The following is a 24,882-nucleotide window of genomic DNA, read 5'->3' on the forward strand; positions in this document are numbered from 1 at the left end:
CCAGCGGGTGCGCGCTCGCCCGCTATTGGCGGTCGTCAAGTAGTTAAAGTGGAACATTACTCTCCTAATCAACATTGAGTATTTTTAATCCTCATTCTGCTAGCATTAGTAAATAGGAAAGTATATCATATTTACTTATTTTAAACGTGTTTTTTTTTTTTTTTTTTTTTTTACATTTCTTAAGTTACTTCCTGGTTTCCTGCCTAGGCAAATTATGTCATATGTCCCAGGAGTCTGCAGGAGGGGAGGAGGGTTTTCTCAGCTAAGCACACTCTCCTGTATGCATACTTGAGCTAAGGGCAGGAATAAATGCTACAGGAATCATTTGCCCTTACTCAAGATGGCCACAGCCAGAAATGCTAGGGGGGTGATTTTCAAAGATATTTCTCAGCAAAAAAAAAAAGCATGAAGACATGCAAGGATGGGAGAGTTTGGTTTGAATAATACAAATGAATTAGAGTTTTTGGTTTGTGGTGCTCAGAGGCTATGAAGATCCACTTTAAAATGTTACTAAACCCAGTACTCTGCATTACCTTTTATCTGGTCTCCCACAGTATATGGAACATGGAAATGCAATAATTTTAGTAATTTTAAGCTGCTAAATACCCTTTCTCATCTGCAGTATAAAGCAGTCTTGTGACTTTTATCAGTGCCTGGTTAAAGCTTGCAGGAGGAGTTTTTTTTTTTATACTGTAGTACAGTGATTCTTAACCTGGGTTCAATCGAACCCCAGGGGTTCGGTGGGTCAGTCTCGAGGGTTCGGCACACCCTCCGCTAGTACCACTTCGCTGTCAGGGACTATTTCTCCAGTTTCGGGCATGTCCTTCCGCTCGCAGCTCTCTCTGCCCCTGGCTCACTCTCACTGCCCCTGGCTCACTCTCACTGCTGGCGTCGCCCACTGTGGAGTGGTGGTGGGGGGGGGGGGGGGTGAGACAGGCCAGGCGTGCGGTGCTGAGAGGGACTGTCTGGGGGAGGGACTAACCCGTGCAGCGGCCGCCCAGCGCAGCACGGGAGAGAACCACCAGGCCAGGCAGCCGCAGCAGCAGAAGAAGCCGGCAGGTGAGAGGCCAGAGAGCCAGTGGTGACAGTGGTGCTGCAGCCTGCAGGAGGAAAACCTAGCCTTTGATCGGGAGTCGGGACACAGGTGAAAAAAAGGTAGGACTGGAGTAGTACTGGCTGTACTAGTCTAGTGACTGACTGTCTGACTGACTGTGTGAGAACACTAAGAAGACTATGTAAAAGGGATCTATTTTATGGGGAACCTGGCCTGCTGTAAGGGGGGAGATCTAAATGGGGGACGGGACTTCACCTCACCCTGGCCTGCTGTAAGGGGGGATCTATATAGGGGACATGATCCCCCATATAGATCCCCCCTTACAGTAGGCCAGGGTGAGGTGAGGTCCCCCATATAGATCCCCCCTTACAGCAGGCCAGGGTGAGGTTAGGTCACTCTGGGGTCCCCCATATAGATCCCCCCCTACAGCAGGCCAGGGTCCGGACCTCACCTCACCCTGTCCTGCGGTAAGGGGGGAGATTTATATGGGGGACGGGACCTCACATCACCCTGGCCTGCTGTAAGGGGGGATCTATATGGGGGACCTGCGATCTATATGGGGGACCTCACCCTGGCCTGCTGTAAGGGGGGATCTATATGGGAGACATGATCCCCCATATAGATCCCCCCTTACAGCAGGCCAGGGTGAGGTCCCGTCCCCCATATAGATCTCCCCCCTTACAGAAGGCCAGGGTGAGGTGAGGTCCCGTCCCCCATATAGATCCCCCCTTACAGCAGGCCAGGTTGAGGTGACATGAGACATGATAATGACATGAGAGTGGCACTTGCCAAGATAAAACCACGCATTTCTGAACTGGTCTCTGAAAGACAACAGCAGAAGTCACACTAATTTGCAGTAAATATTCATTATTATGTTTTTGTTTTTGTGTGAAAATCATGTTTTAATGGTTTTGTTCTTTGTTCTTAATGGTTTTGTTCATTTTGTGCACCTATGTATAAATATATACCTAAAATAATATATACCTATGTTTTGAATTTGAAAAAATCATATTTTATTTTTCCAATTAAAGCGGAGTTCCAGCCTCACACACTCCCCTGTCCAACGGTCCAGTGATGCGGCCGCCCGAAGCCTCGCTCTTCTCCCTCTTTGCTCTGCGGCGCCGGCATCACTGGTGTGGGCACCCGGCTGTGACAGTTTGCGGCTTCACAGCCGGGTACGCACTGCTCATGCGCGAGTTGCGCTACGCGTCGTGATTGGCCGGCAATCTTCAGGGACCTCTGACATGTCCCAGAAGATTGCAGGGAGGGAGGGGGAGAGGAAAACTTCTGCTCAGGGCGCTGCGGCGCTCCGAGCGGAAGTGGGAGTGGGTACCTGTCAAAACTAGGTACCCGCTCCCCCCCAAAAAAATGACATGCCAAATGCGGCATGTCAGGGGGTTAGAACTACCTAAAGCGGAAGTTCCACTTTTGGGTGGAAGTCCGCTTTAAGAAGGGTTCGATGGAATGCGCATATGAAACTGGTGGGGTTCAGTACCTCCAACAAGGTTAAGAACCACTGTTTTTGTTCTTTGTTCTTAATGGTTTTGTTCATTTTGTGCACCTATGTATAAATATATACCTAAAATAATATATACCTATGTTTTGAATTTGAAAAAATCATATTTTATTTTTCCAATTAAAGCGGAGTTCCAGCCTCACACACTCCCCTGTCCAACGGTCCAGTGATGCGGCCGCCCGAAGCCTCGCTCTTCTCCCTCTCTGCTCTGCGGCGCCGGCATCACTGGTGTGTGCACCCGGCTGTGACAGTTTGCGGCTTCACAGCCGGGTACGCACTGCTCATGCGCGAGTTGCGCTACGCGTCGTGATTGGCCGGCAATCTTCAGGGACCTCTGACATGTCCCAGAAGATTGCAGGGAGGGAGGGGGAGAGGAGAACTTCTGCTCAGGGCGCCGCGGCGCTCCGAGCGGAAGTGGGAGTGGGTACCTGTCAAAACTAGGTACCCGCTCCCCCCCAAAAAAATGACATGCCAAATGCGGCATGTCAGGGGGTTAGAACTACCTAAAGCGGAAGTTCCACTTTTGGGTGGAACTCCGCTTTAAGAAGGGTTCGGTGAATACGCATATGAAACTGGTGGGGTTCAGTACCTCCAACAAGGTTAAGAACCACTGCTGTAGTAGCTGTCCTATCAGAATGCAGGACCCATGGCCCTCTATCTGGACAGTGCTGATTGGCCCTGTGCTGATCTCATGCACTCTCCCAGGGAAAATAAAAAGCAGCCTGAGTCCAGTAACTGTCTTATTACGGACATGTTCTGGGTGCAATGCATACAGGATCAAACAGCATTTTTTCACAATGCAGAGGATTAACCCCTTAGGTTCCACAGTGAGCATAACCAGTATGCTTTACCGCATATGCACACTGATTTTACTGTTGTGGGTTTAGTATTACTTTAACACTAAATGCACAGTTTGACAAGGCACTACCTGTCAAACTTTCCTATGTAAGTGAATAGGGGCTGTGCCACAACTGCCTGAAGGCCTGCAAACTTCCTTCACCACAGATTGCTTTTCTGAGGGGGGGGGGGGGGGCTGTAGACACTACCACTAGTGTGAAAGGTGCCTAATTGATTTCTTTTCATCATGACATATAGACATTTCTTTCTTAATTTTTTTTTTTTTTCAAAAAAGCAGGTTTACAATGTTGGCCTGATTCTCGGTTAACTTGTCTGCTAAATTCTAGTTCACAAAAACATCCAAGCTATGTTGCTGTCATTTAGAGGTGTGTCATGTAGTTTATTTTGTCTGCTTTAATGTATCTATGCAGACCAGAGCACTGAAGTAGCAATAATTGACTGTTCTTTATGAAGACGAGAATAGCTGCATGTATCCATTCACAATTCTCTGTTCTGTCCTTTATGACATTAGTGTTTTAAGTAAATGTTATTTATTAGGCTATAAGCAAGTACAGTATGTGCAGAATTGTGTAATCTTGTTTCCGAATTCCCTTTGCATATAGGGAAACAAGCTATGGAATACAGTATGTGTCCTGTTAACAGAAAAATGTAGAATGCCTGAATTTCTTAGATAAGCTTTTCAGTGACAAGAAGCTTAGAAGCTGTGCCAGACCGTTTTAATGCCAGTGACTTCATCTTCGATAATATTGAGAAATATACTAAAGCCACGTGAACAACAGATGTCATTTATCTGTGGCTTGGTGTGATGAAACCATCACCTTTTTATTATTTGTTGTCAGTGAAGTCCTAAAAGGACACCTGTACTCAAAACATGAAGGCTTTCATTGCTTCTTCTAAATGCTAGTTGCCTGGCTTTCATTTTAACCCATTGGTTTAGTATTTTCTCAGTGACAAACACGGAACACGTATGTAGAAGAGTTCTGACTTTGCTTGTTGCACACTTGTTCTGGCCCATTGATTCGGGATATAACAAAACTAGACAAGTCAAGATACTAGTATTTCTTAATCATACATTTACAGAACACAGGATGAAGTATTCTGGAACCAATGGTTCATCCTGCCACCTTTAGGAAAATTGGGGACAGGTAAGCAAAGTTGTAAGGGCTACCCATTAGAAAACCTCCAACTCCCAATATGTTTCCCCTTCTTAATTTTCTTAGGAGAATTGACATCTCTTATCCAAGAAAAAGCAACATTTTCCAGATTTTATCAAGACAATTTTTTCTTCTGTCAAGGTTTTATGTTGCTGCAGAGTAACTGGGGCTCCTGTTTTCAGTCTCCCAAATGGTTGCTTCTGGGCTTTGCTGGAGAAGGAGGGAGTGTGGGCCACAGAACGCAGATACAGGGCCGGCCTATAATGTCACCCTCTGGGCACTGGATCCTGTGTTTAGTGATTACCTAAGCATGTGGTGCAGTGTGCTTCATTAGCTGCAGGGTGCTTTACGGGTACAGGACTAAGGTTCATTCATCTTGTGGAATCTAGTCCCCTAAGACCAGGGCTAGATGTGGGGGTGCAGTAAAGAAATGTTCGGGAAGCAGGGGATGGTAGGACAGTAAACAAACACAAGAGTCAGTAGGGCAGAGTACATTTGGTTAGCAGGACAGTGTCAAATGTGTGGCTGTGGGAATTGTGCCGTCTTTTTTTTTTTTTTTTCTTCAACCAGCTGGTTGAAGAAAAGAAAAAAATGACCAAACAGTTGAGACAATGATCACCTTGGTCAGGTCTATGTATATGTATGCATGATGTTCAGAGTACAGGGGTTAAGAGTAAGCAATAAACAAAGCATATATCTATGCAACAGTCAGGATGAGCGCCACGTTCACATCCGAGACCTTCCTTACCTCAAAGTCCCTGGTATTCCCCCTACATCCAGGTCTTAGAACGAGTACATAACTTGGCCTGGTGCATACCAATCCAGCACTTGAAACCAGGAAATCCTTCCCAGTGGTGCAAGATACTCACAATGGATGGCAGCCCATTGGGCTGGAGAGTAGTCTTCCACCGTTTTCTGGTGTAAGCTTGGAAGCTCATCCCCAGATCAATATCCTTGAGCTCAGAGTGATGGACCCAAACAAAGACACCATGGTGGTTTACATGAAACAGCAGAGCAGAGCCACAAATATTGTTTCTCAAAGAAAAGTGTTTAGCTGTTGTGGGGGAAGGGCCAAGAGGTGGCTGCAGAGATAATCTGTAAGAGACGGGTGCAGAGGTGAGCTATGGATGTGGTGGATGTGGAGGCAGAAGTGTCCTTTGTGCATAGCAAACCTCTGAACCCATTACTCTATGCCTAACACCCTCCTGTATATTATGCAGTCCTGTGCCCAGCGCTCTGTGTATTATGCGGTCCTGTGCCCAGTGCTCTGTGTATTATGCAGTCCTGTGCCATCTGCCAATATAAAGAGATAATCTGTAAGAGACGGGTGCAGAGGTGAGCTATGGATGTGGAGGCAGAAGTGTCCTTTGTGCATAGCAAACCTCTGAACCCCGTACTCTATGCCTAACACCCTCCTGTATATTATGCAGTCCTGTGCCCAGCGCTCTGTGTATTATGCAGTCCTGTGCCCAGCGCTCTGTGTATTATGCGGTCCTGTGCCCAGCGCTCTGTGTATTATGCAGTTCTGTGCCCAGCGCTCTGTGTATTATGCGGTCCTGTGCCCAGCGCTCTGTGTATTATGCAGTTCTGTGCCCAGCGCTCTGTGTATTAAGCGGTCCTGTGCCCAGTGCTCTGTGTATTATGCAGTCCTGTGCCATCTGCCAATATAAAGAAGAAAAAAAAATGTGTCCCTGGATTTCATTTTAAAAATCTGGTCACCTTAGATTAGGGGGTCATGTTGATGGATGATGTTTTCTTGCATTTGAGGGTTGTTTGGAACCCAATTCAAACACAGCATGTAGGCCCCTTATCATTTTGGCAAAGCAGGTCAGACACAGCCTTTTCTTGTCACACTACATTTTTCATTTGAACAGAGCTGCATGCAGTCGAATGAAAAATACAGCATTTAACATGAATGCCCCTCACCATGCAGCATGAATTCCCAGAGTAATTATACAGGTAGCATTTAAAATACAGGATTGTAATAATTAGTAAATGGCTGGACTGAAGGATAGTCTTTTATTTTGCCAGTCATTCAGTTTTCTAGCCATGAAAACATGTGAGGGGCCGACAAGGGACTATATTTAAACATTTGTTTGTGATAATGGTTTCATACTGTAGGACATTGGGAATTATTGATCAGGGGTTTATCGGATGGAGCATGGAGTCAGGAACAGATATGTTACATTGATAGCTATAAGTATTTTCTTTTTTTCCTTAACCCTTTCATAACAAAGGGTTAAACAAATCTTTACGCCTGAACAGTTTTGCAGCTTTGGCATGTGTTAGCAAATCTACACATACTGTATCAAGCAATTTCTTAATATATACAGGTAAATTATACCATGCTTTTTTTTTTTTGGTTTATGAAAGGAAAACTGGCCCAAAATAGCAAAAAATGTAGCTGTATAATTCTTGCCAAGCCAAAACAAATTATTCTGCTCCTGACGATTGCAGTGATAACATATGTGTATGTTGTTTGTACAGTTCCTGTAGTAGGGCCCAGAAACATGTCACATTTTGCTTTTTTTTTTTTTTTTACTCTAAAAAACACTGAAATTGACTGACATTGATACTAAGATTGCTTGGCTGTACTTTGGTTTACAGGAGTGCAGTTCATTTTGCAACCCATTTTCAGCAGACAATGGGCTGAAGTCAGAGCAAAGAGCTGCTGACTTGGCTTGAGAACCATTGGTGGTGTTGGATCGCTTGGTTCTCAGTGGTAGAGCTGGCGGGGACAGATCCCATCTAGGTAAGTATGATGGGGGAGGGGGGGGGGGGGGGGGAGAAACGCATGGACTCTGAACTAAGCCTGCCTAGATCAAACCCCAATCTAGCTATTTTAGCTTTATTTATTTTTTTTTATTTTACACACATTTTTTTGGTTTACAATATTTTTCTCCAGCAAGGAAAGAAAGATACAATGTATCCAGGGCCGAGATACTAGTATCTTTCTGTTCTTGCTAGTAATGGCGGCGATCAGCGATTTTTAGCGGGACTGCGGTATTGCGGTGGACAGATTGGACACCTAACTGACATTTTTGACACTTTTGGTCGGACCATTTACATTACTACAGTAATCAGTGCTAAAAATATGCACTGTTACTGTACTAACGACACTGTCAGGGAAGGGGTTAACCCCGGGGCAATCAAAGGGTTAAATGTAAGCCTAGGGGGTGTTTTCTAACTGTGGGGGGATGGGTTTATGGAATCAACACAGGGACCTGTGTTCCTAAATAGGAGGAACACAGGAGCCCCGTGTTGATTGCTGACAGAACGATGATCTGCTGTGTTTACAACAGGGGACCGCCGTTTTGTCTCCACGGGGAGCGATCACGGTCGTCCGGCGGCCCCACAGATTAGCTTCCTGGCTGGCGAATGGGCGTGCACCCCCCCCCCCCCCACAATCGCTCTTGCGCAGCGCTGTACGGTTAAGGCGTTTGTGGGAACCTGCCGCCGTATATCTGTGGCGGCTATTCGGCAAGTGGTTAAACTGATTACATTTTTCCATGTTTTCTTTTTGTTCTGGCAAATAACACGGCTCAGCCCCACCTCCCGCTCCCTCATTGGCTGTTATTGACAGCTGTGGGAGTCAATGGAATTATTAATAGTGTATTGAAAGAAGAACCAGATGTGAGGCCTTAATGTACCTAACATTCTATAATCAAGAATAGGAACCATGGTGGAGTGGTGGGGAGTGCCTTCATCCCAATATTGAAGAGAAGAACAAATACTCTCCATTAAGGAAAATAAGAGACTATTGTTGGCAGCACAGGCAAATGGGCTTCCAAACGAGGATAATGTATAAAAAAAAAAAATCATACAAAACTTTATTACAATGACAAGAAAGTCATTAGATAGGTAAATAGATTAAAAACCTATAAGTGGCTGATACAGGTAAGTTGCCCTTCTTCAGGGATGCTCCTGTTTAAGAAGCTCATGGATGTTCTATGATGTAAAAACAACAAGTTTTTTTTTTTACTTCTCTTTCAATATACAGCAGTATAGTACGTCTGTGAATTCATGATACCATCAATTAAACCAACCCCCCCCCCAAGCAACACCAAAAGTTACAAAAACATTTGTCTTGTCTAGTCGTCTTCTTTTTCAGCATGGGCTCTGGCAAATTCTAGGTGGGCTTTTTTGTGCATGGGCTTTAGAAGAGGCGCTCTTTAGGGCTCTTTCACACAGTGGAGTCCGTCAGACGGACTCCGTTTTTCTCAGCGGGGGACCGATCCCCCGCTGAGCAGAGGATGACAGCTGTTCTCCGTGCTGTGTGCGGAGACACAGCTGTCAGGTCCCCATGCATCTCTATGGGGGAGTCGGATGGGAACGGACTGATGCCATCCGCTGGACGGATGAAAAATAGGGTTTCCATCCGTCCAGATTTGACGAATCGGATGTGCGCGGACATGTCTCCGCTGACATCCGATGCCCCCATAGAGATGCATGGGATGACCATTTAGATCCGCCAAAAAAACTGACAGGCGGATCGGAACGGTCCGCCTGTGTGAAAGGGCCCTTAAGGATGACACACATAAATGTCATTCCTCTATGCTGTATTGTGTCTGAAAACAATCACTCCAGTTTGGCTTTCTACTTTAGCTAACTGCAGTGAACTTGCATGGTGAATTTCTTCAACCCTTCTCATCAGAAGATGCTCCTGTTGAGGTGTTAACTTCCGTGGATGGCCTGGACATCTCTGTGAGATGGTTGCAGTTCCATCTTTGTAAAATTTTTGTATCGCCTTTGCTACAGCATTCTGACTAAAACGTAAAGCTATGGTGATCTTGTAGCATTCACCTTTCTTTACTAAAGACATTTTCTTTCTCAGGCCTTGTGAAATTTCTCTTCCATGTGGTGCCATTGTTGACAGCATGAAATGGAAATGGGTTTTCTTGAGGCCCCTTTAACACTTGTGCGACTTGTCCTGCGATTTGGGGCTGCAAAGTCGCATGACAAGTCGTTCTCCATTATTTCCATTGAGTACCGTTCATATCTGTACGACTTCGTCGCAACGACTTCAAAGTAGTCCCTGCACTACTTTTGGCTGATTTTCATGCGTTTTGAGGTCCAAAGACATAGGCATTGCTTCAAGTCGCGTCAGTCACGTCAAAATCGCGGCAACAAAATCGCGGCAAAATTGCGCGACTTTCAAGTCGCACAAGTGTGAAAGGGGCCCTTTTATAATCAACTGTCTGCTGGACACCTGTTTAAAGAATAATTAGACTCACCTGTAGTGAAATTCTTGTTAGGGTTTTGTTGTCTAAAATGTAGCTTTGCTCCTAAGACTTTCATTGGGGTGTATTCATTTTTGCAACATGGTCTTGAATGAATTTGTTAGGAAAAATCCTTTCCTTTTTTTGTGTGTGCAAATTAACCACTTAAGCCCCGGAAGATTTTACCCCCTTCCTGACCAGGGCCTATTTCGCGATTCGGCACTGCGTGACTTTAACGGACAATTGCGCGGTCGTGCGACTAGACGAATTTGACGTCTTTTTTCCCACAAACAGAGCTTTCTTTTGGTGGTATTTGATCACCTGTGCGATTTTTTTTTTTGATCATGCGCTATAAACAAAAAAAGAGCCTCAATTTTGCAAAAATAACTATTTTTCACTTTTTTATATGAAATTCCCCCAAAAAATGTAAAAATCAAAATTTTTTAACATTTTCGGCCAATTTTGTTTTATGCTACATAAAGCGTATTTTGATTGGTTTGCGCAAAAGTTATCGCGTTTACTAACAAAGGGAAAGATTTTTGTAATTTTTGTTGTTTTTTTTTTTTTTAATGAGTAATGGCGGCGATCTGCGATTTTTTTTTTTTTTTTTTTTTTTTTTTTGCGGTACTGCGACATTGCGGCGGACAGATCGGACCCTTGACTGACATTTTTGACACTTTTGGGGTTACCAGTGACATTGCTGCAGTAATCAGTGCTATACATATGCACTGTTACTGTAAAAATGACACTGGCAGTGAAGGAGTTAACTGTATTGGAGAGGGAGGGGTTAAGTGTGTCCTAGGGGCGTGTTTCTAACTGTGATGGGACATGGCTACTAGTGTAAGAACAGAGATCAGCGGTCCTACATAGTAGAACCGTCTGATCTCCATTCTTACACAGGGAAGAATGACAGGCGGCTTTGTTTACATTAGCCGTCTGCCTTTCTTCCGGTGTAATGGAAGATCGCGAGTGCCCGGCGGACATCGGGTACACCGGGCACATGCGCGGGGAGGTCTGTGACCTTGCGGGAGCGCGCCTCCGGTGGCGCGCGCTCGCTCCATAGAGCCTCACAGGCTAGCGACGTTGCCCTACGTCGCTTTACCTGTGAGGGGCTGACCGCCACGGTAAATAGTCGTGCGGCAGTCGGCAAGCGGTTAACAAATCTTGGTTGCAACTAATGGGTCATATTTGTGTGAGTATTTTGTAGCATAGTGTCCCATAAAAAATGTTGATTCTGAATGGAAAGTAAAGGTTTTCAGACAAATCTGTTAGGGTGTACTCATTTAAGCTAAGCATTTTATAAGAAACTTATTGTTTTTACATCATAGAACACCCTTGAGCTTAAACAGGAGCACCCCTTAAGAAGAGCATACAATTGGATGTCTGTTATTCTGTACCCAATATCAATATTATGTTCACGTTTTCGAGTCCATTTTTCTGTGCTGCCAACAATAGTCCCTTATTTTCCTTTTTGGAGGGTTTTTGTTCTTCTCTAAAACTATGGGTTAAAGAAAAATGGTGTGTGCAATGTAAAGATTATTCTATGGTGATGTAACAAAGGAAACTTCTAACAGTTGGTCATCCTTTGTGTGTGTTTGTGAATTGTACAGTAGGTTTGCTGTTTTCTTAGCACCACATAGGCAGTTCAGCTGACACATGCTTCTCTACCACTTCCTCACCAGCTACTCAGTTCAAGGGTTCACATAGTCCCAGTGTGGTTATGCTGGCTCTGAATCTGCTATGCTGCCGTCGTCATCTTTGGTTTGGATTGTAGTTACACATCTGGAATTAGGCTGACGTTTTCACTGTGGCACAGTTGTATTTTAATTGTACAAATTATAAAACAGTGTGCTGTGAACTTCTGAACACAAATAAAATCTAATCAATTATGGTTTGGCAAATGCTACTGAAAAAGCCTAATGAATAGCAGGTGGAAAGTAGCTGTATGTTGTTGAAAAAAATGTTTTAATTAGAAATAAATTGCCCCCTGCTGCTCTTTATGATGAATATTTTGTGACCTAATCCTGTATGCCAAAGTATATGTGCAAGTAATATACAGTATATGTATGTTATCTGTTAGTAAGATGGAAAACAAAGAATAATTTCCCAAATCTGTGTGTCCCCTTCCAGTTCTGTATACTGTTGATAAGACATTTCTTAAAAAGCAATTCATTTTTTTGCATTATTGTGATAGTTCTCTTCGGGGTTATTGGTTTAACTGTAAATCCACTCTTTGTGTAGTTACCTATTTATTACAAAACCACGAGCATTAACATGGTATTGTGCAACCCTCCCCCCCCCCCCCCCCCGATTGTCAGGAATTTGTATTTACTCAAAAAAAAAAAAAAAGATTATTTTTCAGGTTCCCCAGGTAAACATGGTTCCCAGTCTGCATTCCAGTTTATTCCAAAGGTTTTTAATAGGGTTGATGTCAGGGCTCTCTGCTGGAAGAACCTTATTGGAACCGTATAAAATGGCATTGCATGCATTACAGTGCCTTGCGAAAGTATTCGGCCCCCTTGAACTTTGCGACCTTTTGCCACATTTCAGGCTTTAAAGATATAAAACTGTAAATTTTTGTGAAGAATCAACAACAAGTGGGACACAATCATGAAGTGGAACTAAATGTATTGGATATTTCAAACTTTGTTAACAAATAAAAAAACTGAAAAATTGGGCGTGCAAAATTATTCAGCCCCTTTACTTTCAGCACAGCAAACTCTCTCCAGAAGTTCAGTGAGGATCTCTGACTGATCCAGTGTTGACCTAAATGAGACACACCAAACATGTGGAAGAAGGTGCTCTGGTCAGATGAAACCAAAATCAAACTTTTTGGCAACAATGTAAAACGTTATGTTTGGCGTAAAAGCCACACAGCTCATCACCCTGAACACTCCATCCTCACTGTCAAACATGGTGGAGGCAGAATCATGGTTTGGGCCTGCTTTTCTTCAGCAGGGACAGGGAAGATGGTTAAAATTGATGGGAAGATGGATGGAGACAAATACAGGACCATTCTGGAAGAAAACCTGATGGAGTCTACAAAAGACCTGAAACTGGGATGGAGATTTGTCTTCCAACAAAACAATGATCCAAAACATAAAACAAAATCTACAATGGAATGGTTCACAAATAAACATATCCAGGTGTTAGAATGGCCAAGTCAAAGTCCAGACCTGAATCCAATCGAGAATCTGTGGAAAGAACTGAAAACTGCTGTTCACAAACACTCTCCATCCAACCTCACTGAGCTCGAGCTGTTTTGCAAGGAGGAATGGGCAAAAATTTCAGTCTCTCGATGTGCAAAACTGAGAGATATACCCCAAGCGACTTACAGCTGTAATTGCAGCAAAAGGTGGCGCTACAAAGTATTAACTTAAGGGGGCTGAATAATTTTGCACGCCCAATTTTTCAGTTTTTTATTTGTTAAAAAAGTTTGATATTTCCAATAAATTTCGTTCCACTTCATGATTGTGTCCCACTTGTTGTTGATTCTTCACAACAAAATAACATTTTTATATCTTTGTTTGAAGCCTGAAATGTGGCAAAAGGTCGAAAAGTTCAAGGGGGCCGAATACTTTCGCAAGGCACTGTAGCATTAACAATAGCCTTCAGTGGAAACACCTGAACACAGTTATTTGGAAGAGCGCACACATAAACTGCGCTAGTTGTCTACAGACAATCTCAAGGCACCCTTTAAAATTATGGACAGTCTCGAGGCTCCCCATTCTAAAATGTAAAAAATCTATTCGAATAGTTTTACATAATGCAGCAACATCCACAAATGTAGGACACTCAACGTTAGTGGTGATGTTTTCTTCCAAAGCAAATACACTTTTGCACACTGGTACTGACTAGTATTCCAATATTTCTTTTCTCCTTTAATTTAATTCTATCAGTCAGCTAATGTCACCCCAGTGCTGAGGGAGAGGGGCAGAGGACGGTCAAACAAAGATGCTGTGCAGGCAACAGACATCCTACTTATCAACTGATAACATCATTGGTGGCTAGAATGCCAGTGTCTAGAAAGTCATAATGGTGCATAGTGAAAACCTGTTGCTTTCTTTAATTAAAGGGCAAACTTCATCCACCTGCTGGCTTGTGTACAATTTTTGATACATTTTTAGACATTTTGCCAAGGCATCCCTGAAGAAGCCTCAATGCACCCCAAGGCCATATAGTGATCAATGTTGAACAGTAGTCTGCATCATTATGACCATATATTGGGGAGGCAGATTTAGTGTTACTAAACCCAGGACCCTGCATTCACTATATCTGGTCTCCCACAGTACACAGAACAGGGAAATGCAATAGTTTTAGTAAGAATAAACTGCTAAATACCTTTTTTCATCAGCAGTATATAGCAGTCTTATGATTTCTATCAGTGTCTGGTTAAAACTTGGAGGAGTTTTCGTTTTACCCTGTCTGTCCTATGAGGCCGCAGGACCCCTGATCCTGTGTCTGGACAGTGCAGATTGGCCCTGTGCTGATCACATGCACCCTCCCAATAAATAAACTCTGTAGCAATACACACCAAACTGAGCATGTGCAGCCTGGCTCCAAGGCTCTGTCTTATCCATACTTGTTCTGGAGTCAATGGAAGAAGAGTATCTGTACATACAAGATCAAGCAGCCTTTTTACACAATGCAGAGGATGATAAACCCCTTAGGTTCCACAGTGAGTATATTGTATGTATGATTTTATTGTTGTGGGTTTAGTAACCCCTTAATGGATGCCAATATATATAGATATATATATCTATAATTACCTTGCCGCTGGTTTTTCTTCTTTGGACTATTTTTAGTATGTCCTGACCACTGCAGACTGGGAACATCCCACAAAAGCTGCATTTTTGGAGATTCTCTGACCCAGTCTTCCAGGCATTACAATTTGGCCCTTGTCAGAGTTGCTCAAATCTTTACGCTTGCCCATTTTTTTCTGCTTTCAACAGATAAACTTCAGGGTTCATTTTCTGCCTAATATATCTCCCCTACTTTCAGGTGCCATTGTAACCAGATAAGCAGTGTTATTTACTTTACGTGTCGGTGGTCATAATGTTATAGCTGATCTGTGTGTGTGTGTAGTTATACCCTTAAAATAAAGATCAGATCAAAAGACATGAGTTTTTTACATTTATCTTTCTAGAGTACAAGAGAAGCAGACGCCAAATTGAAAAATGAAAGCAGAGTCAAGCTTTTTGCCTTGGATTCAGACACACAGGTAAAAGCACTAGCTGCATGCGAATATATTGTATGTTTTTTTTGTTTGCTTATGGTTTTCATGTCACTGGGTTCAGAATAAGGTCACCATTGTAAAATAAATAACAAATGCACATCTTTTTGCAGGTTAAAAAAAGTGCATTTATTATTTTTTTCTACTATGAGCCTGCAAAGCATTATTGCATCTGTTGATCGCAGTTGCCATGCAGGTATCTTGCAGACTATCAGTGTAAGCTGTCTGCTCATACCTCGTACAAGCAGGCAGTTACGCACTGCCAGGAAGACTGAATGAACTACCTAGAGTGCTCAACAGGGCCCTGGTAGCTCATTGAGAACTACAAGCCGACAGCCACAAAGGATGTTGGTTCTTGTAGTTTTCCTATTTACAGAACACTGTGAATGAATGAATGGCGTGGCTGGACAAGCAGAGCCCCACGCGGCACCTCTCTTTGTCTTTTTTAAATTGTGACAGCGAGCAAGAGGAGAAGCTCGCTGTCAATAACGGGAGATCATTGGGTTGGGGGGGCCCAGTGCATCTGTAAACACGTTCTTATTACTCCCTGAATATGGGTGTAACCTATTACAAAAGGTGAACTTGTTCTTTAATTTTAAGTAAGGTCATTGTTTAACCACTTGCCGACCAGCCACCGCCTATAATCGGTGGCAGGTCGGCAGGTTCCCACGAATTGCCTTACCTGTACGGCGGTTCGCAGGAGCGAACCTGGGGGCGCACGCATGCCTACTCGCCAGCGGGGAAGCCGATGTACGAGGCCGGCTGCCGCGATTGCTCCCCATAAAGAGAGATCGGCGGTCTGCTGTTCTCTCAGGAATCATCACAGAGCCTGTTCCTCCTCTTTAGGAACACAGGTCTCTGTGTAGATTTCACAAGCCCATCCCCCCACAGTGAGAAAACACCCCCTAGGCTTACATATAACCCTTTGGTGATCGCCCCTGGGTTAACCCCTTCCCCACCAGTGTCATTATTACAGTAACAGTGAATATTTTTAGCACTGATTACTGTAGTAATGTCACTAGTTCCCCCCCCCCCCCCCTGAAAGTGTCAAAAATGTCAGGTGTCCGATCTGTCCGCCGTAAGGTCCCAGTCCCGCTAAAAATCACTGATCGCCGCTATTACTAGTAAAAAAAAAAATACAAATGGCATGACTCTTTCCCCTAGTTTGTAAACACAATAACTTTTGCGCAAAGCCAAAAGTTAGCCAAAAAATGATGAAAAAATTTGATTCAAAATGTTTTTTTTTTTTTTTTTGGGAATGTTATATAGCAGAAAGTGAAAGATATATATATATATTTTTCCTGAATTGTCACTCTTTTTTTGTTTATAGTGCAAAAAATAAAAATCGCACAGGTGATCAAATACCACCAAAAGAAAGCTCTATATGTGGGGGAAAAAAGTACATTGATTTTTATTTGGATACAGCATCGCACGACCTCGCAATTGTCAGTTAAAGTCACGCCGTGCCGAATTGCAAAAAATGGCCTTGTCTTTAACCACTTTACCACCGGAGGATTTTGCGGTCTTCCATCCAGGCCACTTTTTGCGATTCGGCGCTGTGCGACTTCAACTGACAATTGCGCGGTTGTGCGACGCCGTACCCAAACGAAATTTACGTCCTTTTTTTCCCACAAACAGAGCTTTCTTTTGGTGGTATTTGATCACCTGTGCGATTTTTACTTTTTGCGCTATAAACAAAAAAAGAGCGTTTATTTTGAAAAAATAACAATATTTTTAACATTTTTTTATATGAAATTCCCCCCAAAAAAGATGTAAAAACCAATTTTTTTTTAAATTTTTGGCCAATTTGTTTTCTGCTACCTATGTTTGGTAAAAAAAATCGCAATAAGCGTATTTTGATTGGTTTGCGCAAAAGTTATTGCGTTTACTAACAAAGGGAAAGATTTCTGTCATTTTTGTTGTTTTTTTTTTTTAACGCGTAATGGCGATCTGCGATTTTTTTTTTGTGGGACTGCGACATTGCGGCGGACAGATCGGACCCTTGACTGACATTTTTGACACTTTTGGGGGTACCAGTGACATTACTGCAGTAATCAGTGCTATATATATGCACTGTTACAGTAAAAATGACACTGGCAGGGAAGGGGTTAATTTTATTGGAGAGGGAGGGGTTAATGTATGCCTGGTGCTTACTGACGTGTAGGGGGGGAGGTGACTGAGTGAGTCATGGACAGATCGGATGTCCAGCTATGCTGAAAAGTCTGATCTGTCACTCCCTGTCACTATGGAGATCCGCCCGCTTGTGTTTACACAGGCGGGCGGATCTCCACACTAGATCCCCGGCGATCTGGGCAGAGCAGCGGCGATCGCCGCTGCTCCTCCCCTGGCCCGACTCCCGCTGTGAATGAAAACAGCGGGAGCGAGCCTCCGGCGGCGCGCAAGCGCCGCCCAGAAGGGGGAGTGTCTGACGACGTAGTACTACGTCGTCAGACGATAACGAGCCACTCTGCCGCAGTAATATTACTGTGGGCGGTGGTAAAGCGGTTAAGGGGGAAAATCTTAAAGTCAAGAAGTGGTTAATGAGCTAATCTACCAATGAAAGTGCCCAATAGGCAACATGATTTGTGACAGTAGCCTCTGCCAGAGCAGCCTGCCACTATTTTATGAGCATCCGCTGCCCTAAGTTAGTAATAATAAAAATTATCCAGAACATGATATTAATTGCTTTTATAATTTTTAGTTCAACAATCACATCTTCTTCCTTTCAGAAACTTGACTTCTCTGGAATTGAACCAGAGGTAAAACCCTTTGAAGAGAAGTTTGGGAAAAGGATACTGGTGAAATGTAATGATTTATCTTTCAACCTGCAAAGCTGTGTGGCTGAAAATGAAGAGGGACCTACTACAAATGTAAGAATCAAAGTAATATGATACTTTCCTGAACTATACACTATCATTTATTATCCTTTTTTCTTTGTTTTAATGTAAGCGGTAGTCATTTGGAGCATTTCTGTGTTGTTGCCTTCACTATAATTGACACCTATAAGCCATAGGAACATTTGCATTGTAGGGTCCCTGTTTTAACAGTTCTTTACTCCAAACCAGGCTGCGAGGAATTATTTGGTTGACTTGTAGCCAAATGTATATATAGCAAGTGGAAGCCTCCCTAAACTGTGGTGTGCATCAGATCAGTAGAAGGACTTAAAGTTGATTAGGAGGTTGTAACCAGTTAGTTTTAGGATTTCAAAATAAACTTGTTCTTTCATGCATATGTAAAGGAGATTTCCATTTTCAGGGGCAGGCAAATATTTCACAGAATACAGAACTAAACAATCATGTGAAGCACAAGTTAAATGTTCATTCAGCTCCCAAAATGACCACTGCAGTGATGCTTTATTCAAATCGTATATTGGCATGCATTTGCTTAAACCATGCCCCCAATTTAACAATCACTGAACAAATCCTCATTCCCTTAAATCCGCTCCTTTCAGACCTTCATGTTCTGGTGCATTGCATTAATAAACTCAGATTGCATTAGAACAGTCAATTGACTATAAATACAACAAAACAGCAAAAATCAGCAAACACCATTTTTTCTGATGCAACACACCACAATTAATGGTAGTGACTTACTGGGTGTTCTTGTGTACTGTGACACCTGTGTGTCAATACATTACCTCTGTGCTTTGAAGTGCTATTGTAAAACGGGGCACCACTAATGTATGGTGTGTTGTGGTGGCAGGCACGTTACTGAAACACACCGCAAGCTGAAAATGAGGTAAGTTTTAGAGACACGTCATACTTTATATACTCTGCAATGTATGTACATCCATCATTTTTGTAGTCCCTTCAGGGACCCAGGGAATGACTGAACTATCCATAGACCCTTTGGTTAGACCATAAGTTCTGTTAAACACTCAATCTTAGTTGATTCAAACCTATGTATGAACTTCAAATCTAATGACTTGTGCTTTTTTTCATGTCCAGGTTGAACCATTTTTTGTTACGCTATCCCTGTTTGATATTAAAGCCAACAAGAAGATTTCCGCTGACTTTCACGTGGACTTGAACCATTCCTCCGTGAGGCAAATGATCCCCCCTCTTCAACAGATTTTAAATGGAGGAGATTTTGGGCGCAGGTTTGCAGGATGTGTACAGGAATCAATGCTGCAGTATCCCAAACAGGTATAACTAAGTGTTCTGCAGAGTTGTTTTAAAATGCTCACTATAATTTCCCTAAAAAGTGTTTCTAAATAATTCAAACTGTAAATGTATTTGTAGCATGTAAGGAAATGCAGCAGAGGAAATGCTTAAATAATTGAATAATCTTCAGCCGTGTGCTGAGCAGACTTTATCAAGTACACTGATTGCTCTATAGACAATGCTTGATAGACAGGTTGTGCTGCGGTAGACCAGGTAGGTTAACGGATCTATCTTCAGCTGACAGTGTGCTGCTTTTTTTTTTGTTACAAATCTTTTATTTATGGAAAAGACAAATTCCATGTTATCGTAACGGCAATGGTCAAAAAGCATACAGTCTGAAACAATATAGCAATGTGTAAAATACAAGGTATTCACAAGACACGGTCATCCATCGTAAGTTTCAAGTAAAGCAGGGTCCAATGTAAAATTAAGCATAATGAATACCGGGAATTGCTCAAAACTGTTTAATGTTTTTAGGATAAGGTATGCAATATAAGAGAATTATGTAGATAGAAAGAAAAACAAAAAAGGGAGCAACAACGATAGAGGTAAGAGAGAAAAAAAAGGAAGAGGGGAGGGAAAAAGAAAGGGAGGAAAGAGGGGAGGGGGGAGGAAAGGAGAAAGGGGGGGTGGGAAACCAAGAGAGGGGGAGTGAGACAGAAACAAGAGGATGGTATGGACAGTTGTCAGTCATTCTCTCCATCAATAAACCTCCTATATCTCATACAGGTTAACAGAGTTGGTCTTACCCAGATGTATCATTACTAAGAAGGGATTGCCCTTCATCAGAGAGGACAAACCTATTCCACAGAGTCCAGGTTTTGGAATAGCGATCATGTTGGTGTCGTGCCAAGAGGACAAGATCTTCCATCTTGTTTATCTCTTATACCTTTCTAAGCCAAAGACGATCGGTCAGAGGCTTTGAGTTCTGGCTTTGAGATGGCAAATAACAACATTTTTTTTGTAAATTTTAGCTGGGATGTCAGAGGCATGGAAAAGGAAAAAAGCAGGGTCGTCCAGGACTGGACACTCTGCGAATTTTTGGGATATCTCTTGCACCTTCTTCCAAAACCCCTTGAGCTAGGGACCCGACAAGAAGACGTGCAGGAGCGTCCCCCACCCCTCCTGGCACCTACAGCAGCAATCCGTGGACATAGTGTAACTGTGATGGTGTACGATACCACCTTGTCAGGAGTTTAAAGTTGGTTTCTTATATCCTCATACACACGGATTATTTGAATGTGAACTGGATGATATGGTTCTGTTGATCTGAGGTAAAAGTGCGGTTCAGGTCCTGCTCCCAGTTGACTAAATAAGGCGGTTGGTAAGTCTCTGGGGGTGTGATCAGTAGTTCATATGTAGTAGAGAGTATGTGTGGTAATATGCCCTCATTGGAACAGATTTCCTCAAAAGTAGGAAATTGATTACTATAACTATTTGGGGGTGATAGGGATTGTAAAAAGTAGGAGCGCTGTCCAAAAATCAAAAATGGTAAGGACCTGAGGGGTTCGTAAGGTCAGCAACCGATGGCCAGCCACCCATCGTCAAAATATGGGAGGCCTGGTAGTGGCCTGAATCAAGTAAAGTTCGGAAAATGCTATCCTGGTAGAGCCCGGGGTGAACTGAGGCTGCCCCAAAATGGGGACTAGTGATGAGTGTACTGATGAAAGGGAAGATTGAGTGAAAAGTTTTGAGCAAATTTGCATTGTGGGACCTATGAGGGGGGTAGTGTTTCATGGAACTTGGCAGCGAATGGTAGCACCAGGGAGCTCTATTAAGAGGTAATTAGCTTGTTCTAATGCAGGCATAGCTTAATGCCACAATGGCAATGCCAGTCTGAGTCTCCCTAGGTGCGTAGCTTGATCGTATTTGCATAAGTGTGGGACTGCCAGTCCTCCATGTTGTTTGGGAAGTGAGAGTAGTCGCCTATGCAGTCGAGGTTGCTTGCGGGCCCATATGAATTCTACAAGTAAAGCTTGTTCCTGTCTAAAGTAGAGGGAAGGAATGAGTATTGGGAGGGCCTGAAATGGGTATAAGAATTTGGGAAGAATGCTCATTTTAATTAAATTGCAGCAGCCAAGCCATGAATGAAGGCCAGATTGCCATTTGTCTAGTAGGGTGTGGACTTTAAGAGTGGAGGAAAGGGGAATTAAAAGATTTGTGAAAATTTAGGAGGGATAAATGTACCCATGTATTTCAGCCTGGATTCCATCCATTTTAGTTTGAAATTCGAGTGCAGATGTTGAAGGAGAGGTTGCGGTATACCTACCCCCAACGCTTCAGATTTGTTAAAGTTAATTAAGTTGGACAGAATACCATAAGACTCTAATTCCCGAAGGAAGTTCAGTAGCGAAATTAAGAGGTTCGTTAAGGGGAAATAACAGATCATCGGCGTACACTGATACTTTCTGTAGAGTCCTTCCAATATTAATGCTGGTAATCTCCAGATGTAGATGTATTGTACATAAAAAGGGTTCCATTGATAAGGCAAAGAGAAGGGGTGACAGGGAGTACCCTTGACTCGTCCCGTTTTGTGATTGAGAAAACAATCAGACAAAACACCATTTGCCTTGACTCGTGCAGTAGGGTTGGAATATAGAGCTGGGAGATCCAATTCAACATGGTTTTTCCAAATCCAATGTACCGTAAGACCAAGAACTTAAAACGCCAGTCTACCCGGTCTAAGACTTTTTTTTTCATCTGGAATTACACATGGGGTGAGGGTTGTGTTAGCTACATGTAAGAGATTGAGGACTTAGGTTGTGTTGTCTTGTGCTTCACGAGATGGGACAAAGCTGACTTGGTTTAAATGGACCAGTTGTGGTAGATAGTGCTGGATTCTAGAGGCTAATTTTTTGGTAAAGAGTTTAAGGTCAATATTTAGTAAAGATATTGGTCTGTAGCTACCACATGATGTGGGGTCTTTTCCCTCTTTGGGGATTACTGATACGTGGGCCTGTAATGTTTCCCTAGGGAGGGACCTTCCAGATCCCCATGCGTTAAACAGATCGATCAAAAGAGGGTAACAGGGTTTTTATAATACTCTATGATGAATCTATCCAGTCCTGGAGCTTTACCCTCCTTGGTCTCATCTACTGCTTTTTTTTTTAGTTCATCTAGTGTGATGGGGTCTTCTAATGCCTCACTCACAGTAGTGGGTAATTGCGGCATTTGAGAGGAAGTCAGGTACTCTTCTATTTGATCTTGCTGGGGGGGGGTCAAGGTTTATAAATTTTAGAGGGAGGCATAGAATGGCTTAAATTCTTGTTTGATATGTTTAGGTAGCATGACTTTTTGTCCGTTGAGGTAGGTAATCTGAGGGATATAGGTTGCCAGTATCTATTCCCAGAAGTGTTTAGCCACTAGTCTACCACACTTGTCCCCAGAAAGACTTTGGCTTTAAATTGTTAACGCAGAGTCATAAGTTCTCCTTCTGAAGATTGTGATGGGTCGTGTTTGCGACGTGGTTCTAGAGCATGTAAATCTCGTAGGAGAGAAGTCAAAACTGGATCCTGTGCTGCTTTTTGTGCTGCTTTTTGATCCAGGAACCATGCTTGATAAGTACCCCACGGATTACTGCCTTATGGGCTTCCCAGATAATTCCGGGGTCAGAGTCTGCTCTGATGTTTGGAAGTAGTGACCTAACTCTTTAGAAAACATCAGTTGGGACCGTTCCGTCTTGAAGTAGACTCTCATTCAGCCTCCATGTCCGGGCTTTGGATGAGTGGAAATCTGATATACGTGAGTGTAGTTTGTGAAGCGGAGAGTAAAATGTGTAGTTCCATTTCCCTAGGTGCATCAAACGCCACACGTCTACTAGTTGTGCTCTATGGAGGGACCTTGCAATTCGCTTGTGGAAGCCATGAGGAATGGAGGAGGGTCGCGATGACGTATCCTCTGAGGGGATCAGGGGGGTGTTAGTCTCCCCCGATAATCAGCCGGACTATTGGGAGCATAGAAAGTGGCCAGAGTCACCCTGACGTTGCCAATTGTGCTCTTCAAAAACAGAAATCGTCCATTAGGATATGTGTGAGTGGTTGTAGAAGTCCACTGTACTTTCCCAGAAATGGTAATAGAGACACCTCTCGACTTAGCCTCCAAATTGGTAGAACAATATGCCACAGGGAAGAACCCGCTTTTAAATAGAGGAAGTCTGCTTCTCTGAAGCGGGTCTCCTGGATAAATGCAATGTCAACCTTTTAGAACGTCACAAATCATTTAATAACATTTGCCTCTCTTCCTGGAACATTAAGTCCTTTAGCATTGACCGAGAGAATCCTGATGGTGTCCATTTGTGGGTAAGGGAGGAAGTGGGGGAGTAGGTAGGGGGTGGAGGTTAAGCGGGGGAGGATGTAATAAAGTAGAGGAGAGGAAATAGAAGAGATGGAGAAATAAGGTAGTGGAAAAAATAGAAAGGTCAAGACCAGAAAGTATAAGAAGATGGAGAATAAAAGGAAAATGAGGCCAACACCAGTAGGCGTAATCCTCAGCGTGCTAAATGATAGCAAAAGATTGCTAAAATGCTTACCAGTGCAAGACTGGTCCTGTGAGCGTGTGCCTATGGGCTGGAGGTGTGGTTAGAGAGAGCCAAGAGGGAAGCCCCCAACCCAGCCTGGCAATGTTCAAAAATAGAAAAGAGGAAGGGCATGTAAAAAGACTTAACCGTGTATACACCAATATCTGATCAACATGAAAATCCATGCAAAAATTGCTAAACAAGGACCACTCTAAATAAAGGAGGAGATTCCATATTTCCACTAGACTACTCTCCATGCCGAAGACGTTGTGTAGATTGCATACCAGGCAGGAGGCACCGAGCGGGGGGACCAGACCAGCATCGAGGAGCAAACACGCCCCTTCGGTGGTAAATAGATGAAGATGGGGAGTTTTATCTCCCCAGAGCATTCTGTCGCCACGCATCAGTGTGCTATTTTTAACAATTTAAAGTGGTAATTCTGAATATCTTTACACAACATACATAAATTGCGCATATAAAAGGCTATTTAAAGACCTTTTCTCTTCTATCTCCTTTTCCCAAAACATAAAGCATTTGCTTTTAGACACTAAAGCTGTTCTACAAATGTGCTTGGGGTGAAAAAAGTGTCATTGAGGCCCTTCAAAGCCAAAACTTTTTATATATCATTATTATTTTGTATTAATTTTTTAAGTTTTACATATTCACACATTTGATTGTTTACTATGGTTACATGCTTTTATTTTCTTACACTTTTTTTGTACAACTGAACTATTTAAATGGAAGGGTAGTGCCATTATTTTGAACATGAAAATGCAATGGTGTGAAAAAGTGCCCCCCATGGAGATTATTTTTGTCTTTTTTAACATATTTGAACAAGCTAAAAATCTTGATTTTGTTGGTGCCTACTGATAAAGGCAATATACTTGTGCAAATGTCAAATACATTTGAAGTGATGTATTCATTTTATGCTTAAAATGAACAAAAATGCAGGTTCAGGTGAGGTCACCTGGGGCTGGGCATCTGGTGACCTCACCGGGTGCCTGCTCCCCTTCACTATTTAATAACCATCAGACAGAGGTGCAGGGAGTCAGCAGGAGCCTTTGTCGGAGCCAAAGGTTTTTTTTTTCCTCTTTTTTTTCAGGCCTGGAGTTGAAGGCAGGCGTCGTGTTTGATGTTGGATTTACTTCTACTTTTTTTTTTTTTTTTAA

The 24,882-nt window shown here is 43.0% G+C and overlaps 1 protein-coding gene across 7 annotated transcripts in view; it reads left to right on the forward strand.

Moving 5' to 3' along the window:
* DOCK9 (dedicator of cytokinesis 9) overlaps positions 1–24,882 on the forward strand; it is a 490,995-nt gene that overhangs the window by 277,207 nt on the left and 188,906 nt on the right. For all 7 annotated transcript variants that reach the window (XM_082245713.1, XM_082245711.1, XM_082245714.1 and 4 more), the window contains exons 10-12: positions 14,948–15,022; positions 17,764–17,904; positions 18,982–19,179. In XM_082245713.1, the coding sequence (XP_082101839.1) occupies positions 14,948–15,022; positions 17,764–17,904; positions 18,982–19,179 (414 nt within the window). The remainder of the gene's footprint in view (positions 1–14,947; positions 15,023–17,763; positions 17,905–18,981; positions 19,180–24,882) is intronic.

The sequence above is a fragment of the Pelophylax lessonae genome (assembly GCF_965119305.1).
Source record: "Pelophylax lessonae genome assembly, chromosome: 2".
Lineage (NCBI taxonomy): Eukaryota > Metazoa > Chordata > Amphibia > Anura > Ranidae > Pelophylax > Pelophylax lessonae.